Source organism: Sciurus carolinensis, chromosome 18 (assembly GCF_902686445.1).
Source record: "Sciurus carolinensis chromosome 18, mSciCar1.2, whole genome shotgun sequence".
NCBI lineage: Eukaryota > Metazoa > Chordata > Mammalia > Rodentia > Sciuridae > Sciurus > Sciurus carolinensis.
Window position 1 is genome coordinate 26,417,176 of NC_062230.1, and position 21,234 is coordinate 26,438,409.

The 21,234-nt window shown below is 41.0% G+C and overlaps 1 protein-coding gene across 1 annotated transcript; it reads left to right on the forward strand.

Moving 5' to 3' along the window:
• The first annotated feature begins 2,662 nt into the window (after nt 1-2,662).
• On the forward strand, nt 2,663-15,728 carry Zp2 (zona pellucida glycoprotein 2). The gene is made up of 18 exons (XM_047533888.1): nt 2,663-2,741; nt 3,174-3,247; nt 4,035-4,118; nt 4,475-4,575; nt 7,348-7,500; nt 8,278-8,322; nt 8,477-8,641; nt 9,633-9,729; nt 9,817-10,001; nt 10,744-10,870; nt 11,815-12,002; nt 12,086-12,177; nt 12,269-12,393; nt 12,558-12,747; nt 13,877-14,012; nt 14,132-14,228; nt 14,648-14,731; nt 15,541-15,728. The coding sequence occupies exons 1-18, from the start codon at nt 2,686-2,688 to the stop codon at nt 15,684-15,686; spliced, it is 2,145 nt and encodes a 714-aa protein (XP_047389844.1). The 5' UTR covers nt 2,663-2,685; the 3' UTR covers nt 15,687-15,728.
• The last annotated feature ends 5,506 nt before the right edge of the window (nt 15,729-21,234 follow it).

The window sequence follows — 21,234 nt, forward strand, 5'->3', positions numbered from 1 at the left end:
AAAGTAGAGACATACAGAGAAGTTTCTTCACTTTTTTTTTTTAAATCAAAACATGAAAACACAATAAAGTCCAATTTTTTGGCCACCTTTCACTTCAGCATTTGTAGATTTGAATGGATCCACAGAATCGTATCTAATAGCTGAAGCATATTCCATAGTTCATCCATCTCCTTCAGTTAATATTTTTTACAGTTGTGGACAATAAGATCGAAGGTTCAGTCTCTAAGTGTTATGAACCCTTTTCATAAGAACTGCACCTCAGAAAAGAAGGCATCACCTAAATTCAGCAACAACAAAACAATAAACTTTCTTTAATGCATAAGAGCAATTTAAAACTCCCTCAAGAAATGCTGTGGGGTTGGCAGGAGAGAAGAGGCCTTGTGATATCTGAGAAGAGGAGAGGGAGCAGCCCTATAATCATACATTAGCAAACTTAAGAAGGCTCCTTTAAAAGAGACCACTGTTTATTTAGTGAGATATTCAGAACCTGTCAGTTTTGTAAAGACTAGTTTTTACAACTCACTGCTAAGGAGACAGCATCTTATGTGGCAGCTATTTCTTCCTCGTTTTTAAAGATGACTTCACTCAACACATGTGCATCCTTGTGCATGGACACAGGGATTTTCTAAAGCAGAATCCTAGAAATGGATCCCCAAGGGCCTGGGGCCAATTGTTGGGTGGCTGTCCCTGGCACAGCACAGGCCTGGGTCAGGAGAAATAGATCAAGTTAAGCTCTGCTGCAGTGCAGTCCGCCACCTTCACCAGCCCACCGTGGACCTTCTCCTCTCCACGCCTCCTGCTCAGGGTCTCTGTGCTGCCTCTCAGCCTCCCAGAAACCCCCAAGCTGGGGCTCTGACCAAAGCTGCCCTTTCCAAAGCAACACATCTCATTCTGGAATATGCAGTCTCCTGGGGTGGGCTGGGGGAGGGGCCAAACAGGCACCTTAACCCATCACCTCTGACCACTTTCTCAACAGGTCTCTAAGTCCCACACCCACACCCCTTCCTCTAATGTCCTTTTGATGACATTCTTAACCATCTAGCCATGGTGGTAGCAAATTCCATTTGTAGTAAAGGTGTCGTTTGGGGGTAAATATGCTTGAGGAGTAACCACTGCTAGAGAGACTCCGCTCCGAAACAAGATCCTTTCACCACCTTGAGTGCCCCCAATCTACTTCTTTGTAACTTTTGTCCCAGTTCCACCGGGACATGATCTAACCAATCTGCTCCCCAGGTGAGGTTAACCCATAGCATCCACTCATCCTCTTGCCTCCTTTCAGATTTTCCTGATTATAAGAAACACTGTGGTGCTTGTTAAGGGTCTCTTATCCAGGCCTCTCCCTTGGAGAGTCTGATTCAGCAGCTTTTGGGTGGGCCCCAGGAATCTGTGACGCTAATGAGAGTCCCACGTGATTCTTTTGATCAAGGAAGACTGGGAAACACTATTCTCAACGACAAAGGTATTTCAGATGCTAGACACTGTGTCAGAGTGGAGATTATCACTCAAATTACACCACGAAGGCAAGACATCAAGCAGTCATTGTGAATGCTAACTTGCTACTTGGGCAGAGTTCAATCAGCTCACTTGTTATGGAACCCGAGCTGACATCTAGGTTCCTCAAAGAGCAATGAGATGCTGCAAAGATCCATTGATTAGGCCTCAGGAAATCTAAGATCTCAACCTGGTTCTGACACTCAATCGTCCGAGCTTGGAGAAATTGCCTTGCCTCAGTTTCCCCACCAATAAATTTCTAAGTGCTACATAATAGGGCATTCTTGTTCAGTTCACTACTCCCTTTGACCCAGGAATTATACTTCTAGGAATTCATGCTAAAGGTTAACCAGGGAAATGTATATTAATGTTCATCAGATCGTTTATAATGATGAAAAATTTGAAATTATTTTAATGCCCATCAATAACAGCTCTATTTAAGCGTTGAATACTAAGCAACCTTAAAAATGATAATGGAGATCATTGTATATGACATAGAAATTTTATGACGTTGTAAATAATAACGGCAGGTTAAAAAAAACAAAAACAAACAGTAAACTTCACTCCCAGGTTTCAGTTTTAGTTTCAATAGTATGTGATGGTTTTAGCAAAAGTCTCTAAAGTTACACATTGAAATATTAATAGTAGGGAGATTATGGATGACTTACCTTTTCTTTGTATCCTTCTTTAAAGGGGATACATCCATCTTTTGTATCCATCTTTTGCAGTAAGGTTAAATTTTTATTTTTGAAGGTAAATGCTTCATTTTTTTTTTTAAGTGCCCATTACCAGGGTGACTCCAATAGCCAGGACACTAAAGCTTAAAGGAAAGGTTTAGCGTGAACAAGACTTGTTCCTTACTCAATAAAACCCATCACCCTTCTTCCTCATACGTTGTAGTTGTAAGTACTTTGTCTCCAAAAGATCCTAATTTTTCCCAAAGTTACGGCAAAAACAATTCACTCACCTACAGCCAATTTCAGGGAACTCTGGTTTCATGACTGACCCGCAGAAGCAGCTGGCAGAATACCCAAGACAAGGGGCAGGAAGGCAGATGCCGCTTCCTTCCCAAATCCCTCCCTCTCAGCTGTGCTGAGAAGATTCAGGTGCCCCCAGTGGTGAAGGGGCGGGGTCCCTGCTATAACAGCACAGAGCCACCCACCCTCTGCCTGGTTGATTGGTGGCGTTTTGGCCATGGCGTGCAGACAGAGAGGAGGTTCTGGGAGGCCCCCAAGCTGCGCAGGTTGGAGGTGAGTAATTCTGGAATCAGGGAGAAGGGATGTCTGCTTAAATTCATTCTTCCTTAAATGGACAGAACTTGAGAACATTACATTAAGCAAAATTAAGCTGGACTCAGAAGGCCAAGGGTCTATGCTTTTTCTTATATGCGGAAGCTAGAGAGGAAAAAGGAAAAGAGGTGTGTAGGGGTGGGGGTGGGGGATTCTCATGAAAATTGAAGGGACATCAATAGAGGAAAGGGACCAGGGGAAGGAAAGGGGAAATACTGGGGATGATATTGGCCAAATTATATTGTTACATTGTGTGCAAGTATGGACATGTAACAATGAATCCTACCATTATGTACAACTATAATGCACCACTAAAAAATATGGAAAAAAATAATAAAAAAAGAAAATTCATTTTCCTCTACTTTCACTCCTGTTTTCTTCTAACACCTATAGGTCACTTTTTCTCTTCACCCTTGTGACTTCAGCGAACTTGGTAGTTCCTCATTCTGTGAATCCTGACTTCCCAGGTATGCCTTTCTGGTGAGGATGTCACCTTACCTCTGAGGACAGGTTATGGGCAAATTCCTAGCTGGCCAGGCAACAAAAACAACTGACCCCCTTGTTTACTTTGGTCAAGTCACTAGGTCATCCTACCTCCTCCCTATGGGCTGGCTATGTCATCAGTTTGCAAGAACACTGTACTGCTTTTCTAATCCCTCTTGCCTCAGAAGAAGCCACAGCGGTCACAGACCGATCTCCAGGATCCGTAGTCTTCAACTGTAAACTCATGCTTAAAGGAAGCATCAACATAACAGGAAAAATCGGAGCTGTTCCCCTGAAACAGAAGTTCCTCAAGATTTTATCTGAGGCAGAAGTTGCAGAAAGGCAGGTCGTGGGCAGAATTTGGTCTAAAAAAGAAATGTGCCCTGAGGCTTACCCAGAATTTTCAACTTCAACTTGAAAAACCTGTCGTCAGAGGTTTTGTTTTTCAGTTCTTTATAGAACTACCATCTCCATCGGCTCCATTGTCAAGGTTCTGACCTGGCTTCTGCAGACTTGCTTGTTAACCCTAGTCTGGGCTTATCCCTGGACCTTGAGAAAGCTTTGGGTGTTTGATACCTTCCTCTCAGTTCTCGGGATATTGCGTTGTGTTTGTCTTACCAACTTGTGAGCTCCCGAAGGGTCGGGGCCATCCTTTGCGGTTTTACCCGGCATCCTTCCTTAATGCTCATCAGGAAGGGTCTCTCCATACACTTCTATAGGAAGTGTTTCTCCTGGAGCTCTGGAATCCCAAATGCCTCCTTTCCTCTCCAGGCATTTTCCTTTGCAATGAAAATGGAGTAACAGTCAATTTACCAAACCCGCATGGCACCAAGAAATGGCAAGCATCTGTGGTGGGTAAGTAACATACACTCTCATCTGAGTCCTAATTAGAAAACTCGGGTTCAGGACTTGCCTATGTGGTGCGCAGAGAATCTGAATGTTGCAGCAACTGGCATCCAACTCCCCTGTTGCCAGGTCCCTGCCTACGTGATGCCACCAAGTGTATGTCTTACATCAGAATCTCCTAGGAAACTTCTGGATGCAAGCCACAGCATCTCAGAGCCTGAATGAAATCGCCCAGTGGGGTCAAATGTGAAGTGACCATAGTCCTTTAGAAATGGACTGCCAGTCTTGGCTCTGTGTTCTTGGCAGATTGTCACTGAAATGGACTTGTCAGCCATCACCTGTCTAACCTGCTCTGGTTTCTGCAGATTCCTCTGGTGTTGAAATGCTGAACTGCACTTATGCCCTGGAGTTGGATTCAGCAAATCTTACCCTGAAGGTCCCATATGAAACCTGTACCAGGAAAGTGGTAAGTGATTGTTTTCAAGGAGTGAGTTGGGCAGCGTAACCTAGGAGCTACTGGTTGGCAACTTGGCGTTTAAGGAGCTAGGCTTTGGAGTAATGTAGTGGTTCCAAATAAACCAGAGTGCAGTGGTTTGGTTTGGATTTTTTTAACCTTCCCAGAGGACACTTCGCTAAGTACAAAGACATGGCTGGTTATCATACTCATAGGTGGGGAGGGGGCTGCTGCCAGCATCCAAGGGGTACAAGTCAAGGATGCTGCTACATAACCTACATTGCCCAAAGCAGTCTTGCATAACAGTGGTAAGTCTGAAAGACCAATACTGAGAAGCCCTGGGTCTGCTGCTAACTAGATGTGGTCTCAAGCAAGTTGCCTAAGTGTCTTTGTCTGCTGGAAGATGGGTGTAATGGTACCCACTCCACGGGGTAACTGAAGACTGATACTCCACTAGATGAAGATTTGGCACATAACCTAAACAAAACAAATGCTCAATCATGAACTATTTTTATCAGTGACCTCTCTGTGAGATGGAAGGCTATTTTGGTGCTAGCAAATACAGAACCTCTAGCCTACAAACAGGTGTTAGAAAGCAAATGTAGCTAAGCAATGAGGGCTTCTCTATTGCCAAGCAACAGTATTGCCCAATAGGGGTTGCTAGGAGTAATGAAAGCAACCTGTCACCGCAGTTCTCAAGCTTTAGTGTGCAAAGAATCACCTGGAGAAGTAGGAAAATATAAATTTAATTTTGAGGTAGGTCTGGGGTAAGACCCAGAAATTGGTTTAACAGGCCACATCATCTGATCCTGATTCAAGTAGCCTACAGTCTCTGCTTTGTATAGGTATAGCCTTAGGTGCTTGCTCCATAAACAGGTTTTTAAAATAAGCCATCTGTGGTTGTCCAACGAAGTAAGTCAGGTGCTCTTTTTTTTTTTCTTTTAGAAAATTGTATGGATTTATTTGAGAAATTACTTTTATAATGAGCTTTTTTCTTAATTTTTTACAGACTGCATTTTGATTCATTGTACACACATGGGGTACATCATTTCGTTTCCATGGTTGTGAGAGATGTAGATTCATACCATTCGTGTAATCGTACATGTACATAGGGTAATGATGTCTCATTCCACCCTTTTTCATACCCCCTATTTCCTTCTACATAATCTAAAGTTCCTCCATTCTTCTCTCACTCTCCACCCCTTACCCCCATTATATATCATTTTCCACTTATCAGGGAAAACATTTGGCCTTTGTTTTTTGGGGTATTGGCTTATTTCACTTAGCATGATATTCTCCAATTCCATCCATTTATTTGCAAATGCCATAATATTATTCTTTATGGCTGAATAATACTCCATTGTGTATATATACCACAGTTTCTTTCTTCATTCATCTGTTGAAGGGCATCTAGGTTGGTTCCATAATTAGTTATTGTGAACTGAGCTGCTATAAACATTGAGGTGTCTGTTACTGTAGTATGCTGATTTTTAAGTCCTTTGGGTATAAACCAAGGAGGGGATAACTTAGTTAAAAGGTAGATCCATTCCAAGTTTTCCGAGGATTCGCCACACTGCTTTCCAGAATGGCTACACCAATTTGCAATTCCACCAGCAATGTAAAAGTGTGCCCTTTCCCCCACATCCATGCCAGCATCTATTATTTGTGTTCTTGATAATAGCCATTCTAAGTGGAGTAAGATGAAATCTTAGAGTTTTAATTTGCATTTCTCTAATTACTAGACATGTTGAACACTTTTTCATATATTTATTAATTGCCTGTATGTCTTTTGTAAAGTGTCTGTCCAGTTCCTTGGCCCATTTATTGATTGGGTTCTTTATTTTTGGTGTAAAGTTTTGTAAGTTCTCTATAAATTTTGGAGATAAGTGCTCCATCTGAAGTGCATGTGGAAAAGATTTTCTCCCACTCTGAACGTGTCCCACGTGTTCTTGATTGAGGTGCTCTTCTTGAAAATCTCTAGTGACTAAAATTTCCATCTAAAAAAGACCTTCCCAACTTCAAAGGTCTTAGAGTTGTATTTCCTTAGGCCAGGGATTTGCAAATGTCAACCTATGGATGATCAAATCTAGCTCCTGTCCTGTCCTCAATGGTTCTTGAGCTAAAAATGGTTTAAAGAATTTTATTTTATTTTTTGTACCAGGGATTAAACCCAGGGGCACTTAGCCATTAAGCCACACACCCAGTCCTTTATTTTGAGACAGGCTCTAGCTAAATTGCTTAGGGCTGGCTTTGAACTTGTGATCCTTCTGCTTAAGCCACTGGGATTATAGGTGTGCACCACCCCGAGGGGCTTTAAAGAAAAATTTTAAGTGCAATGTGTGGCTCGGTCTAGAAAAATTAACTTAAGAAAAGGCTAGCAGACCTATACTTTAGACAGAGGTCGGAGGTAACATCAAAGGCAGCTCTGCCGGCACAATGGCTGATACTTAAGTGTTCAATGGGTATAGTTGAATCACCTGGGTAGAAGTTCCCTACCAGTCCCACTCAGCCAGGACCATGATACCCAGACATGGGAGAAATATAAGAGAAAAACTAAACTCTTATTCTTACTGCTAAACTCTTCTGTCAACATATAAATATTTACGATCTCAATAGAGCTGTCTACAGAATCTCCTGGCATAGGAATGAGGTGCCTTCCAGAACTTGTAGTTTTGATAAATTCAAGGGTTTTGCCCCTCTGCTGGGTCAGGTGGTATTCTGGAATCGCTTTTCTCACTGAAGTACCAGGACTTACTCTGATCTTACTATGCCGTTTGCACACAGCCTCGTGGACACGAGATAAACATCAGAATCACCGACCACGGTGCTGCTTCAAGACCTGGGGATGGCCTGTATCAGTTCTTCTGTCCAGCTATGCAGGTGGAGGAGATCCACAGGCTTTCAGAATCCACAGTCTGCATGAAGGATTTTGTGTCTGTAAGTGAAGCAGACTGACGGCTTCTTGTATGGCCACAGGGGCAACAAAGTGGTGCTCTAGACAGATCTGGGCTTGGACATTGACCAGGATTTCAATCCTGCATTCACTATATTTGCTATGTGACGATCGTTTAATTTCTTATCCACACTGAGGCTGTTTCCAAGTCCAGAGGAACAATAATACTCCCCTGATAGGGTGACTCCAAGAATTAACTGAGTACACATCCAGTATTTAGCACATCTTGCCCATCAATGGAGTTCAAATGGTCTCTATCCTCTCATTAATAACCACTTGACAAACTGGATACCTGCCCCAATCCAGGACCCATCCCAGATGCTTAGATATAGCGAGCCTAATAGCTCAATCACATTTGCATAAAGTTTAGCATGGACAAGGTTAACAATGGATGACTAGAAGTAACATACTTTATCAAAATGAACAGGGTGGCTTGACATTGTGCTTGATTTTCATGGACTTAGTAAAAGGCTGCACATTTAAGAACCTAGTATCTCAAATTACAGCGGAAGGAAGCTTATATCTTCCAGTTGCCTTCTGGTTTCAAACTTGGGTGAAATGACATCTGAGGCCACAACTGGGATTCACGGCTGGCCCTGTGCTTTTCCTGCTGTACCCCACAACCAGGCCTCTTGGTGTAAGAATGACAAAGAAGTTACTCTGTTTTCTGCATACTGGAAGGTGGCATGACTTTGGAAACTTTCTCCTTCAAATAGAAGTTTCACATTATGATTCATTTTTGGTTTTGTTTTGTTTTCCAGTTTTCCTTTCCACAAATCATCTCTGGCTTCGCTGATGATGGTGAGGTATGAAAGTAATTTTAAGAGTAAATCTTACATTTGAATCTGTTAAATCTGACATTAATCTGGTAAAACATTAAACAGTTTAAGTTGTATAAGATACTAATCAACCATCTTGTGATCGAATGAGCACCAGCCTTCCTAAACAAAGTTTTTTCAGATGAACAAATCTGATACTGGATGGATCATTGAGGTTGGCAATAGTTCAAGTACCCATAAGCTGAGCCTGCAGGAGGCCCTAAGACAAGGATTTAGTCTACTGATTGACAGCCAGAGGATGACTGTCCACATGCCATTCACTGCCACTGGAGTAACTCACTATGTGGTAAGTGTGAAAATTTTCTTGTAACACCACTAGGGCACAGAACAATATTTCTAAGCATGAGGTCAACCATGTCCCCCAACAATTGGGAAGATGACCCACTCAGCAGTATTTTAATGCCTACCATGTGGCAAGCACTTCAATGGGTACTTCAGATGAAATGGTGATATAGGGAGAAAACAGGCCAAGGTGAGTAATATAGAACAAGGGTACTCTAAAAAGCCTATGAAGTAAGGTGTTCAGTTTGGGTCACATTGTTCTAAATTGTTTTGGTGTTTTCTAGGCCAACAATGAGACACTAAATTTAATCAATGTATTTAAGGTGCAGTCGGGTGCTGCATACCCAAGTTTAGGTCAATGATTGACCCTGTGAAATGGTGGCTCCACATGATTATAATGGAGTTGAAGTTCTCACTGACTAGTAAAGGCATAGCCATAGTGCCATTGTAGCACAAAGCATATGTTGTGATTCTGGGATGAACAAACCTAGTACGCTGCTACATGTATAAAACCCAACCGTCTATTAGGTATACAGTGGGCTATACCAACCAGGTTTGCGTAAGTATGCTCTGGCACATTGACAAAATCGTCTAATGACACTTCTCAGGAAGTATCCCTGTGACGCATGACTGTCCTTGGGATAGGAAGCCTGGCACATAAGTGCTCAAATGTCAGCCACTCTGGCAAAACTTGTCCTATTTCACTTTGAGCAAAAGCAGGTTGCAGAGTCGAGTAAACTTTCTGACTGCTGATACTGTAAAATAGTCATGGAATAAGGCCACCTCTTGCTCATACCTGCCCATAATCAGTTAGAGGTCCTGCCCATGGACAGCACTTGTCTTCCAGATGTTAGGACAAGATTAGGACTAGGGACAAAATGCCTCCATCCCATTTCGTACCAAAGGGCATCCAAAACTTGAGTATATTCTTGCCCTGAGCATCCTTTCTTGTTAGGGATTCAAATAAACCAATTTCCAAAATGTTGTCTCTCCAGCAGGGAAACAGTCGCCTCTACACTGCGCTTCTGAAGCTTTCGTTTGTATCTCCGGGGCAGAAGATCAGTTTCTCGTCGCAAGCTATTTGTGTGTTAGGTGAGGCCCCAGGAAGTTACCTCAGCAATGGGAGACACTGTTCTGGGGGCTGAAAGGTAGTAATGGAAGTTTTTGTTAATTTTCCAGATCCTTCTGTGACTTGTAATGGCACACACATGACTCTTGCTGTACCAGAATTTCCTGGGAAACTAACGACTGTGAGCATTGAAAATAGGAACATCCCGGTGGGTCAGCTGCAGGACAATGGAATTAACACTGAGGCAACAAATGGCTTGAGATTGCATATCAGCAAAACTCTTCTCAAGACAAAAGTATGTTCCTTTATCGACCTCGGCACTTCATGAATGCCTGCCTTGAAGTATTCTCTTGTGGGTAATACTTACACAGTTGAGGATGTGCCCTTAAACTCTAATTGCCACCATGATAGATTTAAAGGCCTCCATTGATAATTTCACATAAAATATTTCAAGTAACTAAAGTTCTGTCCAACATCGAGTCTCTTTAACCTCTGGCAGTGGAAATTTTCCTGAGTTTTTCTCAGCTCATTTGAGTACAGATTTCTTGTCAAACATTTAATGAACCTGTTCTGCTTTAAGAACAGGATGACTTGATCCAAACAAAAGGGTCTCTTGCTGTCCTCACTGAGGCCAGTCTTGACTGATGTAATTGCCAGGGACACCAGAGAGTAATCTTATGTCGGGTGTGCATTTTGCAATAGCGTTTTGCAACTTCTGTAGTCCTTTTGACTCAGACTTGGCTTGGCAGGGTACTTCAGTATTCTTTGGAATTTGATCTGTTCATTCAAGCTTTAGTGCCCAGTACAAAGAGCATGCAGTGCTGGGTACTTCAGGGCATGAGTTTAAAGCAATAAATTTCCTGCCTGGGGAAGCATCCTGATCTTGGGCATTGATAGGGTCTTTCTTGTTTGGCTTAGAGGGAAACCAGATAAGTCTGCAGTGTGCCCTGCAAGTATTCAATGGACTTCCTTCCTGTCTCCTGCTCTGGGCCCCAGAGTGACTGTGACTGCTAATTGACATTCTTCTCCCATTTCAGTCCTCTGAAAAATGCCTCAGCCATCAGTTCTACTTACCGTCACTCAAGCTGACCTTTTACTTTCAACGGGATATGGTATCCATGGTGACTGAGCTTGAGTGTCTCTGTGAGTCACCAGTCTCTATAGGTAAAATGTTTTATTAAAGTCTACTTTTTCTTTTTTTCTTCCTTGGCTCCTCTCGTGCACGTGGAAAAACATAAAAATTCTGGTTTTTTTTTTTTTTTTTTTTTTTTTTTTTCCTTGTGGTTTAAACTAATCAGCATCTAGCTGCTACCATGCAATATTCATGTAGGTAGATCTTGCTGTAACTGTCCCATGTTTTAAATCATGTTTTGGGGGGTTAGAGACCTGAGCCCACTATCTATGTAAAGATGCTTCAAACTCCTAACTAGATGGACCATGAAAGTTTAAAAGATCTTCCCCATATCATACATATTCCCCCAGAAGGAATGCTGAGTGGATGTCACCTCTTGTTCAGATTGCCTCTGCTTCTGTTGGCTCTCTGATCTGTAGCAGATCTAGTCAAATAAGAAAAACTAGTTCCTGCCTCAGCTTCTCAAACCACTCAAGATTTGTGATTATTGGCTGACATCCCTTATCCAAGATGCTTGGGACCAGAAAAGTTACAAATTTCAGTCTTTTTTAGAGTTTTGGAATATTTGCATAAACTTTACCAGTTACGTGTTCCTAAATCCAAAAATTCCAAAATCCATAGTTTTTGAGTGTCCTGTCAGCACCCATACTATTGAAAGAAGGGATATAACCTCACAAGGTACCATATTGAAAGCCACTTTGAGTCTGATCTTTTAGTCGCCTTAGCCCTCATCATAGATCTCCCCTGGTCTTTTACTCTCTGGTCCTTCTTTGGATGATACTGAACAGTTTAAATGTTGCCTAGGCTTCCTTGTGACTCAAGCTGCTTGTCGAGGCATTTCCCAAACATTAAGACATTAAGACATTCCGGTGCCTCCTGTGAAAAGTTGGGATCATTCCACTGTAACACTTCAAGATTGGCAGACAATGGTTTCACAAGACAGACGAATTTTCTCTAAACCTTCACTGTGGCCTAGTTACAGGAGAGCTGTGTTCCCAAGATGGGTTTATGGACTTCGAGGTCTACAGCCACCAAACAAAACCATCTCTCAACTTAGAGACCCTCAGGGTGGGAAACTCATCTTGCCAGCCTGTCTTCAAAGATCAGTCTCAGAGGCGGGTACAGTTTCACATACCCCTGAATGGATGTGGAACAAGACGTAAGGTTAGTACTGGCTGATGGTCAAATGTTAAGACAACCTATGAAGTAACTGGTTGGTAACCAACTTTCTCAAATATTTCTTTAAGTTTGAAGATGATAAAGTCATCTATGAAAATGAAATACAGGCTCTCTGGACAGATCTTCCTCCAAGTAAAATATCCAGAGATAGTGAATTCAGGTGTGAAAACAGTTAACATTTTTTTTTAAGCTTTAAATTCAAGAAGTCCGTTAACCTAAAATTCTTTGTGCCATTCCATACGTTCTTACAGAATGACAGTGAAGTGCTATTACAACAGGGATGATGTGCTACTAAAGGCCAATGTCAAAAGTCTTCCTCCTCCAGCAGCCCCTGTGAAGCCTGGTCCCCTTGTATTGATCCTGCAAACCTACCCAGGTGAGCAAGTGACACGCTGCAGCTTGTGCTATTTCCTTAAACACTCTTGGACTTTTCTCTGTGAACTTTCTGATGCCATGCTAATGGAATAGTAGTGAAGCTACGTAAGCATATGTTGCTGCCATTGCCAGCTTGAAACTGAAGAGGCTTCCTTCTCATTTCAGACAAAACGTATCAACGACCTTATGAGAACAATGAGTACCCTATAGTGAAATATCTCCGCCAACCCATTTACATGGAAGTCAGGGTCCTAAACAGGGATGACCCCAACATCAAGCTGGTCTTGGATGACTGCTGGGCAACCTCGACCGTGGACCCTGCCTCTCTTCCCCAGTGGAATATTGTCGTGGATGGGTAGGTGCTCCCTGTACCATAGGCTGCCCAGACAGTCCACTAGGGACTCGGCACTGATGCAAGAATAAACCCTCTTAGGCATTAGAGGAGTGTTTGTTCACAAGACCCTGATTTCTGTCCTTGTCCCCTAGACGTCCATCCTGGGTCTAATCTGATGGCTCATGCTGCTTTCCTGTTACACTGGAATCTTAAGGAATAGGATCCTCCCCCAAGAGAGTCAAGCTCTACTACTCCATCAGGACAAAAAGGGGGGTCCCATTCCCTATTCATTTGCCCATCACTTACCATGTGCTAGGTGCTATGCTGTGTACTCCACATGCATCATTTGAGCCTCATCCAACTGTGGGGAGAACACTAGTCTTCTTGCTTCATGAAGCCCAAGATTGCCACTTAAGCATTGCTGTGTGCTAGTTATTAAGTGGTGGAGCTTAATCTAGAAACTGAAGACTATGATGCCATGGGGTTGTAACTATGTATACACTTGGACGTGGCGTTTGTCCTCTCGGCTCTGCCTGCAGTGTCCTACCCAGGGGTCTGTATCCACAGAGAATGCCAAGCTTTCTTGACGTCATGGGAGTCTGTTGCTAAGCTCCCATCTTCCATGTCCACTCCTGCCCTAGGACTGTGTACAGCCAACACAGTTGCCTCTCATTCCCTCTCCTGAGGACTTGCTCAGGTTGCCCTTCTCCACAGGGTGTCTCTTGACCCTCCTTATCTCTTACCCTGGTCTGTTTATCTCTTGGTAAATACCAAGTGTTTCCTGTGAGTATCACCCCTTGCTAGCATGTAAAACAGAGGCAGGAGTTCTCTACTTTCATCACAAACATACTGCCTGGGACGTGACCAGCATGTAAATTAATAGAAATAATTAATCCAGTATCTTCTGAAGTAATGCACTTATAACTTTGAATTCAGTTGGCAGACAAATTTCCTAGTTTTCATACATACTATAAAAATAGTTATAAATAATGACTTCATGGGTAGCATTGGATAGGTCAGATCAGAAAGTTATATAAGTAAAACAGAGGTACTGGTAGAAGGCAGATATATCTATAGTCCTGCAGGTATCATGACTTGGGCAAATGGGCATGTGGGATGCATGTGACTGATGTCCCTCCCTGCTTCCTAGCTGTGAATATAACCTGGACAACTACCAAACCACCTTCCATTCAGTTGGCCCCTCCATGACTTATCCTCTTCAGTATCAGAGGTTTGATGTGAAGACTTTTGCCTTTGTATCGGAGGCTCAGGTGCTCCCTAGCTTGGTAAGTGATCATGAAGTTGCCTTCATGTAAGTTAAATGTGAGTGCCTTGATTCCACCCAGCTCTCTTCTCTGGTTAAATGTGAGTGCCTTGATTCCACCCAGCTCTCTTCTCTCTCTAGGTCTATTTCCACTGCAGTGCCTTAATCTGCAATCGGCTCTCTCCAGACTCCCCTCTGTGTTCTGTGACTTGTCCCACATCATCAAGGCCCCGTCGAGGTAAAAATCTAAAATGCTTGTGATGTGCATCTTATTCAAAGCAATCCCTCAACCTTTTTAGAACTGAAGATTTTGAGGACAGACATACTTCAGTCTTCACTTGGACACAAATGTTTGTCCCCTCCACTGTGCCTGCAGCATCCTGAGATGGATGTAACTCATTCCTTACAAAGTGAGAGACCTCTCGGCCCCATCTTCCTTTACCTATATGATGAGCCCAAGATGGGCAGATTGAGTTCTGTGGACAAGGTCTTTGAGAATCCATTCCGGTTTAATGGAAAGGGCCATGTCCTCTCCTGCACAAGCAGGCCAAATACATGAAGGAGAAACCTGGAGCATCTCAGGGATTCTGTAAACTTACCTATCAGATGCTCTTCCAGAGGTCAGACACAACATTTTTTTTTTTTCCCTGCTTTCAGCCACAGGGGCCACTGAAGAGGACAAAATGACACTCAGCCTCCCGGGACCTATTCTCCTGTTATCAGATAACTCTTCATTCAGAGGTATTGATTTAAGGCTTGGAATGCTTCCTAGACTTAAGTTGTTTTTTTTTTTTTTTTTTTGTTTTTTTTTCTTTCCCTTTTTACATGCTCATAATAAATCTAAACAAGGGGGGAATAAAAGACAGTCTCCCATCCCAAAGGGGCTTTTTGCAGTCCCTTCTGGACACTCCCCTTTAACACAAGTGGGCTCACATATGCTACCCACTGATCTGCACTTGTCTTAGTCGCCTTATATCTGCAGAGAGCTTCCTCACTGACAGCCATACAGTGCCTTAGCCATGGTCCTCATTCACAACCCATCGTGGACGTTGTTACTTCCATGTACTTGTATTGCCATGCTAGATCTTTAAGAGGCTCTCTGCCTATTGTACAAGAAATTTAAGATCTGTTTCTAATAGGATTGGTAGGTCCAAAGGCATGAGCATCCTTTTCCTTGCCACTGACGAGCTTCATTTGTATTAGATGATCCCATTATCCTTTGTCTTCACCTCAGATAGTCTTTGGGCCTAGAACTTGATATTCGGCTGCCTTAAATCCCTGGCAACTTGAGATCACACAGAGGGATGGCTAACTATTAGCATTATGATCATATGACCAGAGACGGGGAAAAAGCAGGTGCGGGTGGCAGGAAGAAAGATGAGCATGAAGCAGGGGAGGATGGGTCACAGGGTAAGGCCCTGCCCAGTTGCAAACTTGCCAAAGAAGTTCCTGAGGCTTAACTTCATGTCCTCCTTTTGGAAAGACAATATGTAAGGCTCAACTCACACTTTAAACAAACCCTAAGACTTGAATGTGTGCTTCCTTTCCAGATGCTGGAGACTCCAAAGGACCTGGTATTTCTGGAGATGCAGCTTCTAGAATGATAGCTGCTGCGGCTGCCTTAGCAGGCTTGGTGGTAACTCTAGGCCTTGCCAGTTACCTATGTAAGAAAAGAACCATGATGTTGAATCACTAATTGGATTTGTGAATAAAGTAAACCTCTTGCCTTCTATTATAACATTAGATAGCTTTAAAGAATTGTTTCCATCCTTATTCTTAAGGATAGATATGGTATCTATCCAGTCCTCTGAGCAACCTTTGCTTTATGTGGACATAAACAAAGAAATTTATGGCCTTTTCTGACTCATCACCCCTACACCCAAATCTTCTGGCACCCACATTCAATAGTGGGACTTTGCTCCCACCCATCTCTGGGGTATGCTTAAATAGGTCTTCTACTCTCACAGGATAGGGAACCAGAGCACTCTACCACCTGTGTTGATCAGTTTTCAGTCACTGTAACAAAATACCTGACACAGGCTACTTATGAAGTAAAGGGTTGGTTTTTTGTTTTTTGTTTCTTTTTGTTTTTGTTTTGTTTTGTTTTTGTTGTTGTTGTTGTTTCCCCCTCATAGTTCTGGAGGTTCAGGTCCAAGGTCAAGTAGCACCATTAGTTTGGGTCTAAGGTTTGGTAGCATATGGTAGGAGGACACATCAAAGCGAGTGGTCACACAAGAAGCCAGGAAGCACAGGACTTGACTAGGTTCCACAATCCCCTTTGTACCAATAACCTAAGGACCTCAAAGGATAAGGACTTTAACATGAATTTGGGGGGACAGTCATCTGTTATACATAGTATCATCCTTAATCTTTGGCAAAATTTTCCTTCTCTTTAAGGAAAAAAAATGTGTTCCCAAGAATGATCTAGTATCCTGGTTGAAATATTTCCTAACTCAAATGACTCAAAGTTGCCTGAATTTTTAAAAGTGATTTAGTCTCACATTCCTGTAGTCCAACTAAAGATCAGAAAAATCTTCTGGGAGGTGGAAAAGAAGGTTCCATCTTCCTTAGGTAGCATTCCCTGTATGAAGACTCTACAATTGAACCTGAACTTGGAGGGGTGTTTGTTCTCTACTTACACTTGATTCTTATCTCATCCTGAGGCTCTCTTCCTGATGGTGCCCTATCTTCTCAGCTGCAATTATATCATCAGTATAAATAATACCTACTTAACACTGGAGCTCACAGATTATAAAATTCACTTGTATCCTTCAACTAGGAAGTTGGATCTAAACCAGAACTTTTGCAAAGAGCATAAAGATTTTAAATCTCTGTGCATAATAGGTAAAAATAGAAATATGAAAATCTTGTTCAGAGTTATAACTCCCAATTCTGAATTTCTGTACTTGGTTTTGTTTTATTAGTGCATTATAGTTATATATAAAATTGGGGTTCATTTTGATATAATGATACATGCAAGGGCTGTAACGTGCTTCATTTTGATCCCCAGGACTTCTTTCCTCCCTCCTTGTTCCTTCCACTCCCCTTCCTCTATCCTACTGTTCTTCTATTTCTTTATAGATTTTGTTTAAATTACTATATAGGTAAATGTAAAGGTGAAGTTCACTGTGGTGTATTCATGTATATACATAGCATAATTTGGTCAATTTCTTCCCACTGTTCCTTTTCCTTTGCCGCTTCCTTTTCCCTTTTATTCCCTTTCTCTACTGCACTGATCCTCCATTTGCATGGAATCCCCCCTTTTTTCCTTATTTTGGTCTAGTTTCTACATATGAGATAAAGCATTTGACCCCTGAGTTTGACTTATTTCAGTCAGCATGATCTCTTTTCCACCTAGTTACCAACATATACCATAATTTCATTCTTTATGACTGAGTAAAACTTCACTGTGTATATATACCACATTTTCTTTACCCATTTATGTTGATGGGTACCTGGTTGGTTCCATACCTTGGCTGTTATTGTGATGCTATAAATATTGTGCCTATATCACCATTGTATGCTGACTTTGGTTCTTTGGGATAAGTAGGAGTAGGATAGCTGGGTCACATGTGGCTGCATTTCTTTGAGGAATCTCCATACTCTTTCCAAAGTGGTTGTGCTAATTTCCTTTTCCACCAATAACTTGAGTCCTGGGCTCCGTGATGCATGCCTATAATCCCAGCAGCTTGGGAGGCTGAGGCAGGAGGATCTTGAGTTCAAAGGGAGCCTCAGCAAAAGCGAGGTGCCAAGCAACTCATTGAGACCCTGTTTCTAAATAAAATACAAAATAGGGTTGGGGATGCGATTCAGTGGTTGAGTGCCCCTGAGTTCAACCCCCCAAATAATTTGAGTGTACCTTTTCCCCCACATCCTTGCCAGCATTTATTCTTAATGATTGACATTCTAACAGGAGTAAGATGAAATTTCAATGTAGTTTTGATTTGCATTTCCCCAATTGCTGGGGAAATTGAACATTTTCTCAAATTTGTTTGCCATTTGTATTTCTTTGAAAAGTGTTTACTACTTTTGCCCATTTAATTGGGTTATTTGGGGAGTTTGGGGTGGTGTGTGTGTATATGTTTTTTTTTTTTTTTTTTAATTCTTTATACATTCTGGATTTTAATGCCCTATCTGAAGCATGTGGCAAAGATCTTTTTCCAATCTGTAGGAGTCTTGACCCTGTTTTCTTCTAGCAGCTGAAAGGTTTCTGGTTTAATTCAGAAGTCTTTGATTCACTCTTATTTGACTTTGGTGCAGGATGAGAGATAGGGGTCTAGTTTAATTTTTCTACGTACAGCTATCCCAGTAACATTTGTTAAAAGGCTATCTTTTCTCCAAAATAAATTTTTGGCACCTTTATCAAGTTTCAGATGCCTGTAAGTATGTGGGTTTGTCTGCTTCTATTTTGTTCCATTGGTCTTTGTGTCTATTTTGATGCCAATACCATCTAGTTTGGTTACTACAGCCCCATAGTATAATTTCAGATCAGGTATTGTAATACCTTCTTCACTGTTATTGTTCAGTATTGCTTTGGCTATTTTGGGTCTCTATTCTTCCAAATTTAAGGATCATTTTTTCTAATTCTATGAAGAATGTCATTGGTATTTTGATGGGGGTTAGTAGTATGACCATTTAGACAATATTCTGCCTATCTAAGAACATGGGAGGTCTTCCCATCAACTAAGGTTTTCTTCAATTCCTTTTCTCAGTGTTCTGTAATTTTCACTGTAGAGCTCTTATCACCTTGTTTAGACAAATTGTCAAATATTTTTTGAGGTTATTGTGAATGGGATTGTTTTCCTGACTTCTTGGCTGAATTACTGTTGGAGTGTAGGAAAGCTTTTGATTTTATAGGTGTTGATCTTTATCCTGCTACTTTGATGAACTCATAAGCTCTAGAAGTCTTCTGTTGGAGTTTCTGGGGTCTTATATAGAATCATGTCATTGACAGAGTTTAACTTCATTTCTTTTCCTGTTTGTATTCCTTTGGTTTCCTTCTCTTGAGTGATCGATCTGGCTAACATTTTGAGGACTGTATTGAATAGGAATGGTGAAAATAGACAGCCTTTTCTTGTTTCTGATTTTAGAGGAAAAGATTTTAGCTTTTCTCCATTCAGTATGACTTTGGCTTTGTGTTTGTCATAGTCTTTATGATGTTGAGGTAAGTACCTTCTATCCTAGCTTCTCCAGGGTTTTCAATGTGAGTGGGTGCTGGATTTTATGGAAGGCCTTTTCATCAATCAAGATGATTATCTGATTCTTGTCCTTAATCTGTTTAAATGGTGAATTGTTTATTAATTTGCATATGTTGAACCGATGTTACACCCCTGGAATGAAACACACTTGGTCATGGTATACTATCTTGATGTGTTTTTTGAATGTGCTTTGCTAACATTAAGGATTTTAGCATCTATATTCATTAGGGATATAGTTCTGTAATTTTCTTTCCTTGATGCATCTGGTTTTGGAGTCAGGGTTATACTGGCTTCATAGAATGTATTTGGGAGTGTTCCTTCCCTTTCAATTTCATGGAATATTTTGAGAAAGACTCATGTTAATTCTTTAAAGATCTGGTAGAACTCAGCTGAGTATTCATTTGGTCTTGTGTTTTCCCTTGTGGAAGGCTTTTAATTGCTGTTTCAATTTCATTACTTGATATTGGTCTGTTTTGGTCTTCTGTATCTTCTAGATTTTCCAGTTTATTGGAATACAAATTATCAAAGTAGGTTCTGATGATCCTCTGGATTTCAAAAAGGTCTGTGGTAGAATCTCCTTTTTTATCTAATTTTATTTGTCATTTGGTTAGTTTGGCTAAGGTTTATCAATCTTTTTGAGGAACCAACTTTTGGTTGCATTGATCCTGTACATTTTTTTATCCTCAAAGTCATTGATTTCAGCTCTGATCTTATTTCCTGTCTTCTACTGGTTCTAGGGTTAGTTTGTTCTTAAGGTCTTGAGGTGGAGCATAAGCTTATTTGAGATCTAATTTTTAATGTAGGTAGGCACTCAGAGCTATAGATTTTCCTTTTAGAAATGCTTTCATACTGTCAGATTTTGATATGCTGTATCTGTTCTCATTTGTTTCTAAGAATTTTTCGATTACTACTCAGAGTATTGCTCAATCTGTATGTGATTTTTATTTTTCTTGCTGTTTTCTAGTTTCAATCTATTATTTGATAGAATTCTTGGGATTATATCTTTTTGTATTTACTTAAATTTACTTGGTGATCTAGAATATGGTTTATTTTGGAAAAATTTCCATGAACTCCTGGGAATGTAAATTTAACTGTTTTGGGGTGAAATATTCTGGATTTGTTGGGCCCATTTGATTTACAGAATTATTTAGGTTGAAGAAATCTTTTTTGACTGTTTTGATGACCTGTCTATTAAGGGTGTACTGAATTCACTCAGCATAATTGTGTTGGGGCCTATTTGAGATTTAATGTCGTGAAGCATTTATGTAATTGTGCTGACATTTGGGGTATAAATAGTTGCTATCCTCTTGTTGGCTTGTTCCTTTTATCAAGATGTAGTGGCCTTCTGTGTGTCTTCTGATTAATTTTTGCTTGAAAGCTGCTTTGTCAGATATAAGAATAGCTACTCCTGCTTGTATTGTATTTGAAAATTTTTTTCTGTCCTTTTACTTTCAGCCTGTGGGTGTCTATGATTGTCTCTTGTAAACAGCACACAGTTGGATCTTGTATTTGATTCATTCTGTGAATCTGTCTTAATTGGGGAGTTGAGACCATTGACATGTGGTATTTGTATGGATATGTTGGTGGTTTCTTGTCTTTTTTTGTTGTTGCTATATTCTGTCTTAATTCTTGCTTAGAGTAGTAATCTTCTAGTGATCCTCTTCTGTTTAGGAGTTTTGGGATTTGTTTCTGAGTTCTGTATACAGTTTCTTTGGGTATTTGTAGGACTAACTTGGTGCTCATGAATTCTTTGTTCTTATCATGGAAAGTTTTCTTTTAGAGCTTGAAGTATCTCATTCTAGGCCCTCCTTGATTTTAGAGTCTGAACTGAGAAATCAGAAATGAGGCTTATTGGTTTGCTTCTTAATGTGACTTGATATTTCTCTCTTGTGGCTTTTAATCTTATTTTCTTATTTGATTAGGTCTTCCTTTGGTCCTGGACAGTTCCTATATGTGGATGTCTCTCATTTCTGATATGGGAAAAGTTTTCTGTAACTATCTCATTGAAAATGTTTTTAATACCTTTAACTTGTATCTTAATGTTAA

Coding starts and splice junctions, on each gene's coding strand:
- Zp2 (XM_047533888.1), top strand. CDS start 2,686: ATGGCGTGCAGACAGAGAGGAGGTTCTGGGAGGCCCCCAAGCTGCGCA. Junction 4,119..4,474: donor ATGGCAAGCATCTGTGGTGG/GTAAGTAACATA, acceptor TGGTTTCTGCAG/ATTCCTCTGGTGTTGAAATG. Junction 10,871..11,814: donor TGAGTCACCAGTCTCTATAG/GTAAAATGTTTT, acceptor ACTGTGGCCTAG/TTACAGGAGAGCTGTGTTCC.